The sequence below is a fragment of the Trichomycterus rosablanca genome, chromosome 4 (genome assembly GCF_030014385.1).
Source record: "Trichomycterus rosablanca isolate fTriRos1 chromosome 4, fTriRos1.hap1, whole genome shotgun sequence".
Classification (NCBI taxonomy): domain Eukaryota; kingdom Metazoa; phylum Chordata; class Actinopteri; order Siluriformes; family Trichomycteridae; genus Trichomycterus; species Trichomycterus rosablanca.
In genome coordinates this window covers 34,146,419-34,161,846 of record NC_085991.1, presented here as the reverse complement: position 1 = coordinate 34,161,846, position 15,428 = coordinate 34,146,419, and the positions used below count along the sequence as shown (strand labels likewise).

The following is a 15,428-nucleotide window of genomic DNA, read 5'->3' as shown; positions in this document are numbered from 1 at the left end:
AGAGTCATTGATTTATGTCACTGATGGGGCCCAAACACAAACAGTAGGGTGAATGTTGTTCTGCTGTTTCACTCAGAAAGAACAACACGTCGTTACATTTTACTGCAGTGCATTCCCCGCCAAGATAGTGCCATAAATAAAGCAGCAAAATAAAAAAAAAATTAAAAAAACAGCTGAAGGCAGTGAGGTACTGGTGGGACTGAGGGAAATATTTAGTTTTAATTGATTTGTTACTCCTTAAATAGCAATGCCAATTTACACTTGTTACTGACTGAAAATGTGTGGGTGCATACATTTAGTCTGACGAAGGCGGTTAAAAATAAGACTCCAGTCATGAATGCAGGAACATTAAATAAGAGGGTGAATGTGTGCTCCTACACTGAGCTGACATTCACAGAAACAAGTTAAAATAGAAATTACTAAATGGCTGAAACCCGAAGGACCACATGTGCACCTCTACAGCACAAATGAGGGGGAGAGGACGTCAAGAGCTGTGACATCATTTCATGAGTCAGCAAAAGTCGTCAGAGAGATGAAACCCAATATTTAAAAGCACTTCACCTCACGTCCTCTCATTGTAATGTCACACATCTACCAGACGAGGGCAGCACAACTCTACTGCCTGTTTATTCTTATTTCTTACCTGTTCACACTAATTTGACTGCGGGAAAACCAAAAGCAGTGAAATAACAATAATAATAACAATAATAATAATTATTATTATTATTACAATTATTATCATTATTATTATATTTTTCTAACAGTTATTATTAATAATAATAACAACAATAATAATAATAATTATTATTATTATTATTATTATTATATTTTTCTAATAGTTATTATTATTAATAATAATAATAATAATAATAATAATAATAATAATAATAATAATAATGATAATAATAATAATGTTATTTCACTGCTTTTGGTTTTCTCGCAGTCAAATTAATGTTATTATAATTTTTTTATATATATTTTTTTATAATAATTATTATTATTATTATTAAAGACAATGTCATTTCACTGCTGTTGGTTTTCCCACAGTCAAATTAATAATAACAACAATAATTTTATTGTAGAAGATTAAAATACATGCAGTTCCACTAGGATCCCACAACCTTTTGTGATTGTTGCAGACTAAAACGCCTGATTTTGCAACTATTTTTTTAGCAGAGGACTGAAGGTTTTGTGCCAAAATTGACTGCTATGTGGAACTGTTCATAATTCCTGCCACCTTGACACCTTTAATATTGCTGTAGGGCCCCCTGTCACCTCCCAGACCTTACATCAATTTTGGTCATGTCACTATTGTGTCATATTTCATCCACTTGTTGATGACCGTCTTCATTGTGTTACCCAATATGTGTAATGTCTTGGAGCTTTTTGTACCCTTATCCTGAATGATACTTTCCAATAATAAGATCCCTTTAATACTTTAGTAAGATGCAACTAAGTAAATATCACGAAAATCCTACTAGAACAGCAGAACTTTATATGGAGTTATTCAGAGTCACTTTAATTCAGTGGCGATTTCTCTAAGACTGCAAGGAAAGCTCAGCTTCCCCTAAAATGTCAAAAATTAAATGGTCAAATATGTACAGTTGTATATTTCATTGACTACAAATGCGTTAGAACACGTTCATCTCAAAGACGAGTTCGTTCAGAATCAGCTACTTATCACAAATCGACTGACTCGATTTTGTTAACTTCTCATACATTCCCATAGCGTCAATGCATTTGCCCGTAGAAGCTGAGCGTCTATTCACTTCAATGGGACTGCATGGGACGGTTTTTTCATTGCTTCAAAACTCGCCGGTCATTGGATAAATGCCACGATTTTGTCCCGCCCCCGGACGCTGAGCGTCTCTGCGGGTGAATGGAGCTGTGGGAGGGTCTGGACGCGGAGCTTCTGCAAGATGATTGGAGGATCAGTCGAAAGGCTGAATCCCGTTTTGATTGACAGCTATTTTGAGATCTACACGTCACTTAATCTCTGGGAGCTTCAGTCCCATCGCGGATTTTGCGAGTGAAGTCGAAAGACAAACTGCAACCCATTTCTTGGTATGTGCTTGGTGAAATTACTTGACCATTTCCATTGTTCATTGTGTAAATAAAATACACTCATAGTATTTGTTTCAGGACACTGGTCAAGTCCCTGGAAAAGACGCCTACTTGGTACGATAGGATCACAGGCCATTTTCTTGAAAAGGAACGGAGGGCAGAATTTATGTATAAATAAACTGACAAATTTTATGATGTAAGCCGACAATGAGCTTCCCCTCTTTGAAAGACCAGCAGCCGCCACTGCTTTAATTGATGGCAGGTGTCTCTGAGTACTGTTTAACATGAGTTTGGATGTGATGGTGGATGAGGCTGTGTTTGGAATTAACCAATTATAAAAGGGTTTGCACACTTGCAACCATGGTATTTTAGTTTTTAAGGGTTTTTTTGCCTGAAAGGTGAAAATTTTACTGTGTGTGTGTATGGTGTGTTCTTACCGAGGAAGCGTATTGCCATCTAATTTGAACTCTCTGAAGTTTGTCTCATACTGTGGAAGCTCCACAGATTCTTTTAGCCATTGGACTGCATCATCCATTGTCCAGTTATGAACTAAAAGAGAGGGGGGGAGGGGGGGGGGGGAGGCAAAAGTGAATGTGAAAAAATGGAACTGGACATTAAATCTTGATCATTTTGATAATTTCCCAAAAAAGCACACCCTGGAGTCCTACAATCTACCTATATCACAGTGACTGGCTGAAGAAGTGTCTTTATAAAAAAGCAACACATCATAAAACCTCTATTAATCAAGAGCAACATCACAACTTAACTTCCATTTGGCCAAATAGCAACTGACGACTGCCAAGGAATAGTTTAGGAATAATGTTCTGTAGATTGACAAGTCGAAAGTGCAACTGTTTGTAAGAGTCCCATCACATCTGGGATAAAGCCAGTCAAACTAATTGTGGTAGTTTCCAGTTCAAAGGTACATTGAATGCAGAATATCTCAGTCCACATTATTATCAGGAGCATCACTAAAATACTGAACTACAGTAATTTAGTGGCTATTTATTGATTTAATATGTACAATATCTGTTGGTCAGCATTGCTACTTATTCTGGTAAATTTTACTTACATGTTTAAATAAAATATATATAAAAATGTATAAAAACCTTCAGATGTCTTCCAGCCCTTCCACAGCTCCTCTACAGTGATGTGCTGGTCCTCACGGTGCAGGTTGCTGTGTTTGTTCGTCTGCTGCTGCTTCATGTCCTCTATTATAAACTGGAAAAAAAAAACACAGTACACATTGCAATTACATTATTGTGTATATATAATGGCTTTCCAGCATATACAGGTTTGGTAGACATACTGGGCACTTTATTAGCACATGTATACTGATTGAAATGTATACATGTAAATGTACAGTATCTCTAGCTTATAGTTCTCTATGTACTATTAAAGTCATTGACCTGTGGTCTTATATCAGTGGCCCTTTATGGCAGTTGATGAACTTTTCTTAACCCAGCAGAGAGATTAAAGCTGGATGATATGGCAATATGGTCTAAATGTCACAAAATATCATGACCGTTATATTATTCTGTTGTTAATTACTGTTTAAGACTGACAGATTGTATATTAAACAGAATTTTTGATTGATTTTTGACGACTGTTTTTGGATGGGTAAGACCAAAGTTTTGGCAGGACTGATCCCCCTGCTCCACACCCACTAAATTAATCTTTGGGATAAATTGGAAAATCAACCGTGAGCGGTCATGTGTCCACATAGGTTTGGCCATACAGTGTAACAATATAAGTTAAATAAATGAATTCATTATTGTGGATAATTAAAAATCTATAGGTTTGTAAATTTGAAAGCTAATTGTTTTTTTTATTTGCTAAATTGTTCTCTCTCTCTTTCTCTCTATCTATCACACACACACAGACAGGAAATTTGCTGTGGTATGAAAGATGACACCATATTCTAGGGCCAGTAAAAGAGGAAAATTCTTTAATCTCCCATGAGGCTACTTAAGTTGGTTTAAGTTGAGATGACCACCACTGGAGTCTTTTTTACACATGTAACACACACACACACAGACATATACTTCACACAGGCTTGGTTATTTCTAAGGAATGGGAGACAGCGGTATGGGAGACGGTGGTATGAGAGACAGAAAGTGGACTTGTAAAGTCTTGGTTGGCAAAGACACTCTAACAAGGACCGCACCTGCCCTGCCTGACAACCATCCATAGCAACATCCTACAGTCGTTTCATGGCATACAGAGTAAAACTATATGAAAGTGTGGAGTGAGGAAACAACGAAAGAAAAATCATACATTACAAAGTCAGAATTTCTTGTTATTTGGTAACTAAAGAATATATACAGTATTATATACATTTTAAAGAAGGCATTAAATAGAACAAAATGATATCCAAAATAATATTTTGCATTTTCAGCATCTATCAGATGCTATTATCCAAAGCGACTTACAGTACTGAGACAGTATATTGTCTAAGCAATTGAGGGTTAAGGGCCTTGCTCAAGAGCCCAACAGTGGCAACCTGGCAGTGATGGGGCTTGAACCAGTGACCTTTTGATTACTAGTCCAGTACCTTAACTGCTAGGTTACAACTGCCCATATATACACAGTCGATTCACATTATTATGACCACCAGCTAATATCCAGCATCTAAACAGACTGGAAGTGACTCAATAAAGTCCTGGTAGGTTGTCACAGGTATCTGGAGCGCTGCTGAGGGTGCATGGGGGAGGATCTATGGAGCGAACATGACAATCAAAGTGGTCCCACAGATGCTCAATTGAGTTCAAGTCTGGGGAATTAGGGGGCCAGAGTAATACTTGGAATTCTTGGTCAAGCTCTTCCAACCAATGTCGCCGTGTGACGTGTCACATCGTTTTGTTGGAAGATCCAATCCGCCCCAGGGAACACAATTTTACCCATGGTACTTTCACCCATGACAGCAACGAGGGATATATGTGCAGGCAGCCTATCGCACACCGTATATACAGTGGGGTCAAAAAGTATTTAGTCAGCCACTGATTGTGCAAGTTCTCCTACTCAGAAAGATGAGAGAGGTCTGTAATTTTCATCATAGGTACACTTCAACTATGAGAGACAAAATGAGAAAAAAAAATCCAGGAAATCACATTGTAGGATTTTTTAAAGAATTTATTTGTAAATTATGGTGGAAAATAAGTATTTGGTCAATAACAAACAAGCAAGATTTCTGGCTCTCACAGACCTGTAACTTCTTCTTTAAGAAGCTCTTCTGTCCTCCACTCGTTACCTGTATTAATGGCACCTGTTTGACCTCGTTATCTGTATAAAAGACACCTGTCCACAGTCAGACTCCAAACTCAACCATGGCCAAGACCAAAGAGCTGTCGAAGGACACCAGGAAGAAAATTGGAGACCTGCACCAGGCTGGGAAGAGTGAATCTACAATAGGCAAGCAGGTTGGTGTGAATAAATCAACTGTGGGAGCAATTGTAAGAAAATGGAAGACATACAAGACCATTGATAATCTCCCTTGGGGTCAAGATCTCATCCCGTGGGGTCAAAATGATCATGAGAACGGTGAGCAAAAATACCAGAACTACACAGAGGGACCTGATGAATGACCTGCAGAGAGCTGGAACCAAAGTAACAAAGGCTACCATCAGTAACACACTACGCAGAGAGGGACTCAAATCCTGCCGTGCCAGGCGTGTCCCCCTGCTTAAGCCAGTACATGTCCAGGCCCGTCTGAAGTTTGTTAGATCATCTTCTGGATGATCCAGAAGAGGATTGGGAGAATATCATGTGGTCAGATGAAACCAAAATGGAACTTTTTGGTAAAAACTCAACTCGTCGTGTTTGGAGAAAGAAGAATGTTGAGTTACACCATATCTACTGTGAAGCATGGGGGTGGAAACATCATGCTTTGGGGCTGTTTTTCTGCAAAGGGGACAGGACGACTGATCCGTGTTAAGGGAAGAATAAACGGGGCCATGTATCGTGAGATTTTATGCCAAAACCTCCTTCCATCAGTGAGAGCATTGAAGATGGAACGTGGCTGGGTCTTCCAGCATGACAATAATCCCAAACAAACCGCTCGGGCAACGAAGGAGTGGCTCCGTAAAAAGCATTTTAAGGTCCTGGAGTGGCCTAGCCAGTCTCCAGACCTCAACCCCATAGAAAATTTTTGGAGTCCGTGTTGCCCAGCGACAGCCCCAAAACATCACTGCTCTAGAGGAGATCTGCATGGAGGAATGGGCCAAAATACCAGCTACAGTGTGTGCAAACCTGGTGAAGACTTACAGGAAACATTTCACCTCTGTCATTGCCAACAAAGGTTATGTTACAAAGTATTGAGTTGAACTTTTGTTATTGACCAAATACTTATTTTCCACCATAATTTACAAATAAATTCTTTAAAAATCCTACAATGTGATTTCCTGGATTTTTTCTCATTTTGTCTCTCATAGTTAAAGTGTACCTATGATGAAAATTACAGACCTCTCTCATCTTTCCAAGTAGGAGAACTTGCACAATCAGTGGCTGACTAAATACTTTTTGACCCCACTGTACCAAGCCAGCTCACGAAACATGACTTCTTCATGAGCTACAATGCTGCAGCTGTCAAAAGTAAGAAGTGGTCATAATAATGTGACTCGACTGTGTATTACCACATATTGACTGGATCTGTTGCTTTCTAGAAGGTTTTTACTACTGTTACAGCATACTAGTCTCTTTATTAGAAACACATACCCTGTTAGAACTCGTCTTACAGTTACAGTTAGAAACTAGAGCAATTTTAATATACAATGCATGTAAAACTTTGCTGTTGGCTTTATCATTGTGGTTGGAGCGTCATCCTTCATCCAGCATTGACATTAAGGTGTTTAAAAATCTAATGCAGCTAATGCAACACTAATGCAGCAAATGTACCGTGTCATTACCATGTTAGTACCATTGCAGCGCTGAAAATAGTTCACCATTAAAATAACATCTGCTCAATGAGGTTCCTATGGGGGCCCCTTTCAGCTGATAAATGGGGTACAGCAGGGTGACGGTACAACAGATTCATAGTTCAGTTTGGATGACATGACAGTCAGGGGTATATCACAAGAAAGCAGAATGAATTAAACTTTAACTTATTTAATTTATTTTCACTAATCACTTTACCCTGATTAGGATCTAGAGCTCATCTGAAACACTGGACGCAAAGCAGGAATACAAGCAAGAAAGTTCAAGACTGCAAGTCGAGACTGCTATGCCAACAACGCTGCTCCTGCTAGACTTGACGTAACCTGGCGTTTTTGCCCCCAAAATGTCCAGAACTCACTACAGACTTTATTACAGACTGGACTGAATAATGAAGAACTCCAATTGGTTGCATTATTATTATTTTATTATTAATTTTGTGTTTTTATGATTTGTGTATTTGTGATTCAGGTTATCCTCCAGGCCACCCAAGGTGGATGGGGGTCCCTGCTGAGTCTGGTTCCTCTCAAGGTTTCTTCCTGTATTCTTAAGGGAGTTTTTCCTTGCCACTGCCGCCCTCAGCTTGCTCAACAGGGGTTTTTGGTCTGTCGATCCTGGATTCTGTAAAGTTGCTTTGAGACAATGTCTAATGTAAACAGTGCTATACAAATAAATTTGACTTGTCTTGACTGTTTCTGTAGTTCCTGTAATCACTGTACAATTATATACTTTCCGCACTTTAGAAACAATTACAGTTGTATGTGTAAACATATAACTAGAGCCTTATTGTACTTACTTCTATGTGTACTTATGTGTGCGTAAGCTGCTGGAACACTAAGTAAGGTCAATGGGTCCTGCTCAGCATTTTTGTACATGCCACAGGGTATCGTAGGATATAACAGTGATTTGCACTCTTTCTGTCTCTGCACCCATTTATTTAGGTTATGTCTTTAATTTGCCACTTATTTGTACATCAATGTTAGGGTAAACTAGTCCTGAAGTAATTACCTATGTTAAAACACTACAGCAATATGATAAACATCTTCAACTTTGTGTTTTAATTTGGCAGCTGTTAGTGGGACATGCAAATTACCAATTTACCTCCACACTCTCGTTGACTTCGATGCCGCCATCTTTGTCATCGTCCAGTTGCTTGTGAATGTGCCGTAATGCCTCGAGGCTGAAGCGGTCGGCTTCGTTCACGCAGGGTGGAATTACTGTCAAGCATGGATCTGCAAAAAATGAAAGAGTAAACGTAACAATGGCAGAAAAAATGCTTTTACTGTAATTTTTTGTGAGTAGTGACAGTGAGTAGAAACAAGTGTTCAAACGCTTTTGGTTTGCTTAGTTTTCTAATGTACAGATATCCATCTCAAATTTATACACAATGTTTTTGACTTTGTACTAATAAGCCTATAAAATGAAGAAAGAAACTCATAGGGGAAAATATAAATACTGTATATGTAAACATTACATACAAAATAAAGTTTTCTAGATATTAATGAGGAAAATAGAAATCTCAATTAATTAGAACATATGTTGTCATTGGTTGAAATCTAATGCAGTAGATATTCAAATGCAACTGAAATAATTCTAATAGATATTTTTAACTTTTATTCTGCTGCAAAAGCAAAATCATTCATTGATTAATTGTCTGTTTTACCACTGCTTTATCCTTTTCAGGATCTGATTCATCTGACAAAAGGTAAGAAACACCCTGGAGAGATAGCCAGTCCATTACAGGGCACCCTGTAATGGACTGGCAACCTCTCCAGGGTGTTTCTTACCATTCGTCCACAAACAAAAGACCCAGACCGCTCCACCTGGGAATCAAACACAGGAACTTCTTGCTGTAAGGCGACAATGCTACCCACCAAGTTGGCCGCAAAAAAAATAAAAAAAAATAAAAAAATTTATAATATACTGAAATCATGCTACTGTGTTGTACAGGTATGATGCCGTGATATATGTTTACATTTTCAAGAACACTGAATGTATATGTGTGTGTTTTTGTTTGTGTGTGCATGTGTGCAGGTCTTGACACACTTCTCCAGTTGCACACTGATGACATGGCAAATGTTGTTGGGCTCTAACTGGATAACAGTAAGGTCCTATTGAAGTGGACTGGGTGGATGAGAGATAAACCACCAAAAATGTCAAGAACTATGGTCTTTATCACAGACTGGACTGAATAATGAAGAACTCCAGTTATTATTTTGCTAGCTACAACTTTTAGTTCAATTTAATTTTGTGTATGTATGTGTGTAAATTCTATTCATTTAAAGTATCCTCCAAACCACCCAAGGAGGATGGGGGTCCCTGCCGAGTCTGGTTCCCCTTAAGGTTTCTTCCTGTAATTTTAAGGAAGTTTTTCATTGCCACTGTCGCCCTTGGCTTGCTCAATGGGAGTTTGATCTGTCGGTTCTGGATTCTGTAAAGTTGCTTTGAGACAATGTCCATTGTAAAAAGTGCTATACAAATTAAATTGGCTTGACTTAATGTGTGCCCGCCAAACGGAGGTCTGTTCATTATTAAAAGATAAGTAACACATTCTCCTGGCAAGCTAACAGTAGTATAGTGTGTACAATTATTTAATTCCCAAATAAATATATTGTTAGAGAAATACCACAGGAAAGATGAAATCTAAAGGCCCAAGGGTTGGACTTTGGATGTTCCTACTTTGGAGTATGTCAAAATAAAATGAAACGATACTTTACAACTTAAAGGTCAAGCCCAGCTAATGCAGAGTTCAGGCAAACACACCAGCATACACAGCTCCTTTACTTTGCATTGTGCCTGGCATGTGTTTCCCTCTGCTTACATAATAACTCAATTTGTATAGCACAAAAGTCCCTTCCCAAACTCATTTACATAGGACAGTATTTACATGACAATGCCCCACCCAGGCCAGAGGATGGAATGTGGCATTTACTTAGCATGGAATATGGTTTCAGAAACTGTTAAACACATCACTAGAACCATTATTAACATTTGATATAATTTGTTGTTCTGTTTGATTGTCACTGTTATGGAACACAGTTGCCTGTCAGCAAAGCCATTTAATTATTGTACTGGTCAGGGTCATAATGGGGCAATGGCCACTGATGGATTCATTAGCGGGTGACACACACCCAATCATCTGTTCATTTACTCACAATTTAGTCAATTCACCTTTTGCATGTTTAAAGACGTGGGAGAAAAGCAGGTATTCTGGTACCCACACAAAACACAAGACAACCCACACAGATACAAGAAAAACATGCAAAAACCAGGACCTCAGGAACCACATTGCTGCATGGCGCCCACTCTACCAGCTTCACCATGCCACCCGAGATGACAAGTTCAGTTTAGTAAATCTTGATCTTTAATAACAAAATTGTCCTGATGGTCCACTGGGTGAAAACCACAGTCATACCCTAAATTGACCACCAATCTGTTGCAGAAAACCTTACACTCATTTATTATTTACTTACTTACTTACACTTGGGGGCAATTTACAGTAGCCAATCTGCCTTCTGCATGTTTTTGGGAGAAAAAAGACAAAACCCAGAAAAACACAGACACTGGGAGAAGAACCACCAATAATTCTGTCCAAGCTACCTTAGAATATCTTTGTAGAACAGACTTAACTTAAAAACTGTTTGGTTTGGTTCCAGTGCAAAGCAAAGATACTCATGTATAGTTATTTATTTATTAGGATTTATCGTTATGTTTTACACACTTTGGTTACATTCATGACAGGACAGATAGTTACTCATTACACAAGATTCATCAGTTCACAAGTTTAATGTCAAACACAGTCATGGACAATTTTGTATCTCCAGTTCACCTCACTTGCATGTCTTTGGATTGTGGGATGAAACCGGAGCTCACGGAAGAAACCCACACAGACACAGGGAGAACATGCAAACTCCACACAGAAAGGACCCAAACCGCCCCACCTGCACCTGCTACCCACTGAGCCACCAAGCCGCCCTACTCATATATAGATAATAAAGGATGTTTTAATCTGAACACTTTTGGAAGCACATGGTTTATTTTAATAAAATACAAACGTACCAATACTTTGGCCATGTCTGTGCTACAGTAAAATACACAAGATACATACTACATACTACAAAGTCTTTAAACTTTATTTTTTTTAGAAATAGAAATTCTGAAGTGTTTATATCTCCATGAAATAATTTATGAGGAATGTTAAATATTACAGTCTGACAGTAATTTGCCTAGATCACACATTGTTCAGAACTGTTTACATATTCCTATCAAATGATTTAGAGTATCACTCCTACGTATTACAGTCTTACTTAACAGATCCTATCGTTGGTGTTCGGCTTTCCATCAAGTGAACACCAACTGACAGTGAATCTATTTTTGTTCATGCACAATGAGTTCAGTTCCATCTCTGTCCGGTGAGTGTTATCTGAGTAACTAAACAGAAAGACCCACGCAGCAGGAAATGATACGTATGGGAAGAGACGTCAAACAAAACCGAGAACCAAAACAGATTTGAGGGGGGAACAAGAAAGCTAAAATTAGAACAGGGAAACTATGAATAGAAACAGAACTAAAAGAGAATAACTTCATTCAGGATGTGGTTTGCGTATGTCCTCAGAGAAAGGATACAAACACGTTGAACGCAAGTTAAAAATAAACAGGGTTTACAACTTAGAAAGTAATAAACAGATAGAGGAACTGAATCAAATTTTAAACATTTAACAGCCAACTACACTCTATGGTCAAAAGTATTTGGAGACCTTTCTTAATTAATGAGTTTAGATATTTTTGTGCACCCATTGTTAACAGACTTTACAAATGCTTTATCCTGGTCAGGGTCATGGCAGGTCTGGTTCTCCTGGGAAACACTGGGCCCCAGGCATGGACCATTGCAGGCAATCATGTCTGTGTAAAGGCCCAGCCCAACAGCACCACTGAGATTCAGTTCTGGATCTCAGTGATGCTTGGCTAGATGAAACAATTAAATTAAATTTCTTATTTCTTTTTCTATTCTAGCATGACTTTTTGTCTTGTAAAGTCCAACAAAAATAATATTTTATTGGGTTTATTTTTTTAATACAATCAATTACCGATAATCAAAATGTCCACAGAGACATGGTTTGATTAGTTTGGTGTGGAAAAAACTGTAGTGGCCTGAACGGAACCTTGACCATAACTCTACAAGAACCAGGCATTTTTGTCCAGAATTAGCACCAGGATAATTATGCCTATTGTTTTGGAGTGGAACTTCCAACAATATTGTTTGTATAGTGTATAAAAGCTTTAACAAATAGCATTTTGAGATCTCAAAGCAAAGTTAGGCAAAAAAGGTTACATGGAGTATGTCCTAAAATTCAAAAACAGCATACTATTAGCTTAAAGAAAGCTGGAATTCATTGCTGGTCTGCCATTCAGGACACCCTGGTGTAAAATGCACAAATCTGGGATCCCTGAGCAACTTCATCCCTTCTTAGGGAAGATAAGACACCTTTCCAAAACAATTTGGTGATGGGGAAATGGGTCTGAAATCCTGTAGTGTGCACTAGGTAACTGTTAATGGTGGTTATAGGGGGCGCTCGGGCAGCACGGTGGTTCAGTGGGTAGCACTGTCGCCTCACAGCAAGAAGGTCCTGGGTTCTATCCCCAGGTGGGGTGGTCCGTGTCCTTTCTGTGTGGAGTTTGCATGTTCTCCTTGTGTCTGTGTAGGTTTACTCTGGGAGCTCCGGTTTCCCCCCACAGAAAGGAAAAGAAAGCTGGAATTCATTGCTGGTCTGCCATTCAGGACACCCTGGGGTAAAGAGCACAAATCTGGGATCCCTGAGCAACATAATGTAATATGGTCTGACATCAACCCTCACTAACTTTTCTACATCTATATACATGTATTCCTACCTGGAGCAAAGCAATGCCTTTAACCTGTGATGTCTTTAACCTGTGATGTCTTTAACCTGTGATGTCTGAGAGTTGCTGATGGGCATTCATTTGGTAGAATGATATGGGTAGCATCGGGCAAAATGTCTTAGGTATTGTGATTGTTTTGCAGACTTACTGTATATGATGTCCAACAAATTTACTGGACCAGGGCAGCAAAACAGAGCTGCAATTCAATTAAGGTTTGTGCAAATATAACAAGGTGGTTCACACTAAGTAGTCAGTTGCATTGTCTAACTGGATATAGAAAAAGGTCTACAAATAATAAAACCTTGCTGTATTACACAGCACATGAGGCTGATAGGCACTCTATCAGGGCTGTGTCCTTGTATGCTTACAATAGTAACCTTACCATTTAAATGATACAGCAAATGTAGTAAAATGTTTTGTGCTGGAGAAATTACTTGTTTCCATGTTAAAACCTGCATCTTATGACTAAAATATTTTTATTATCCAATTCTTAGTTTTACCTGCTCTTTTAAAAATGGTTTTAAATAATTAGGCTTGAAACTTGTCATTGAAAAGTGACTGATCACTGTAAATTCTGCACATCCTGGAAATATCTGAGGCTCAATGACTCATATCAGTTTTGCTGAGTGCTTGTTGCAGATCAAGAAGAAGATAAGACACCTTTCCAAAACAATTTGGTGATGGGGAAATGGGTCTGAAATCCTGTAGTGTGCACTAGGCGTAAATATTGGTAAATGTTAATGGTGGTTATAGGGGGCGCTCGGGCGGCACGGTGGCTAAGTGGGTAGCACTGTCGCCTCAAAGCAAGAAGGTCCTGGGTTCGATCCCCAGGTGGTGCGGTCCAGGTCCTTTCTGTGTGGAGTTTGCATGTTCTCCCTGTGTCTGCGTAGGTTTACTCTGGGAGCTCCGGTTTCCTTCCACAGTCAAAAGACATGCAGGTGAGGTGAACTGGAGATGCATGTGTAAAACATGATGTAAAAATCCTAATAAACAAACAAACAATATAGGGGGCGCTCAGGTGGCGCAGCAGTAAAACACGCTGATTCCTCATAACTGATGCAATTACAACCTCTGTTGGCTGATCATTGGCATTAGAGGCGGGGGATAATGGAGATCAGTGTGTGACTCTCTGTGCGCAAGACTGAACCCCATGTGAACTTGTGCAGGTGAAAAGATGCGGTCGTCTACTGCACACGTGTCGAAAGGGGCATGTGTTAGTCATGACTCTTTGGTCAGGAGTGGAGGTCAGCAGCAGCGTAATGTAATCGGGAAATTGGACATGACTAGACTGGAGGAAAATTGGGAGAAATGCAAAAAAAAAAATAGTTATAGTTATGGGGAGCTCAGTTATAGAATGTGAATTTTTAAGGACTACCTTTAGAAAAGGCCATCGGGTTCTAACAATCACATCAAAAGGGAATAGAAACTGAGGTACTTTATTACTGTTACTGACGTGCAGCCTCTACTCTGAGTGATAATTACAGGCTGTTAACAACAATGTGCTCACTAATTAACTCTCTAAGTAGCACCAGTGGAATTGTTGGAAAAGCCTGGTCTGGTCCCTACAGGCATCAGTTAAATCCACACCTGTTTGTGGAACATCGATAATTTAGTCCAGATCAGGAGTGAGAGAACAAAATGTAGGAGATAGATAAAGATAAAGTAAAAAAACCTAAGAATGTCAGATTAGAAATATTCGTGCCAGGCATAATAGAGGGAGGAGAGGACATTGTTAAGTGTGAGTCATGCAGGATAACCATGTATATCTGCAAAACCTCTTCAGTTCCACACAGCTAGACTTTCCTGATTACACACTGATGTACAGATACAGAGGTATTTTTTTTTATTTAGGCTTCATTTCATCAGACACATTTTACTAAACTTCTAATGTGCATCTGGCCAGCCAATCAGAAACAAGGATTTTCTGTGGTCATGATATAAAATCACTGGAAAATAGAGGCTATATGGCTAAGAGGAATTTCTTACAGACAACCTAGTAGAGCTGTGTCCAGAAATGCTTCAGCAACATCAGCACAACCCAAACTACCATACAGAAAGTGCTGAAGTAACTATTCAGCATGTTATAAGGTCAGCTTTGTAATTTCAAAGGTTTGATGTACTGATTACTTAGCATTAGCGTAGCAGCTAACAGGATAAAGTTGCTTATGCTATTTATGCTTGCTTTACAGTACAAGGGTAATAAGATCTAATTGGAGTTTCATATTTTCATGCATATCATCATTTCACCAGCGTCAACAGTCAGCAACAATAAATACAAAACAAACCCCAGCATTCACTCACTCGCTCCCAGCGTAACATGCAGTACAACATGTGCATATATAACATGCCACTGATACAGTGCTAAAAGAGCTTAGGTTTCACCCCCTTCTCCATCCTCAAGTTCAGCCATGGGCCACTTGAGAACAACCCATTACAGCTAAATTAAGCCTGATGTAAACACTGCCTAAGCGTTTACTGTTCAGAGAGACAAGTTCAGTTTGCAGCAAAGTCAGTCTGGTAATGTGGCTTTTGTGCTG

At 39.0% G+C, this 15,428-nt stretch overlaps 1 protein-coding gene across 1 annotated transcript in view; it reads right to left on the bottom strand.

Moving 5' to 3' along the window:
* Nucleotides 1–15,428, bottom strand: part of stim2b (stromal interaction molecule 2b) — a 65,051-nt gene that overhangs the window by 11,178 nt on the left and 38,445 nt on the right. Inside the window, exons 2-4 of the mRNA XM_062993265.1 lie at nt 8,095–8,225; nt 3,174–3,285; nt 2,502–2,613 (exon numbers count right to left, since the gene is read on the bottom strand). Of these exons, the coding sequence (XP_062849335.1) occupies nt 2,502–2,613; nt 3,174–3,285; nt 8,095–8,225 (355 nt within the window). The remainder of the gene's footprint in view (nt 1–2,501; nt 2,614–3,173; nt 3,286–8,094; nt 8,226–15,428) is intronic.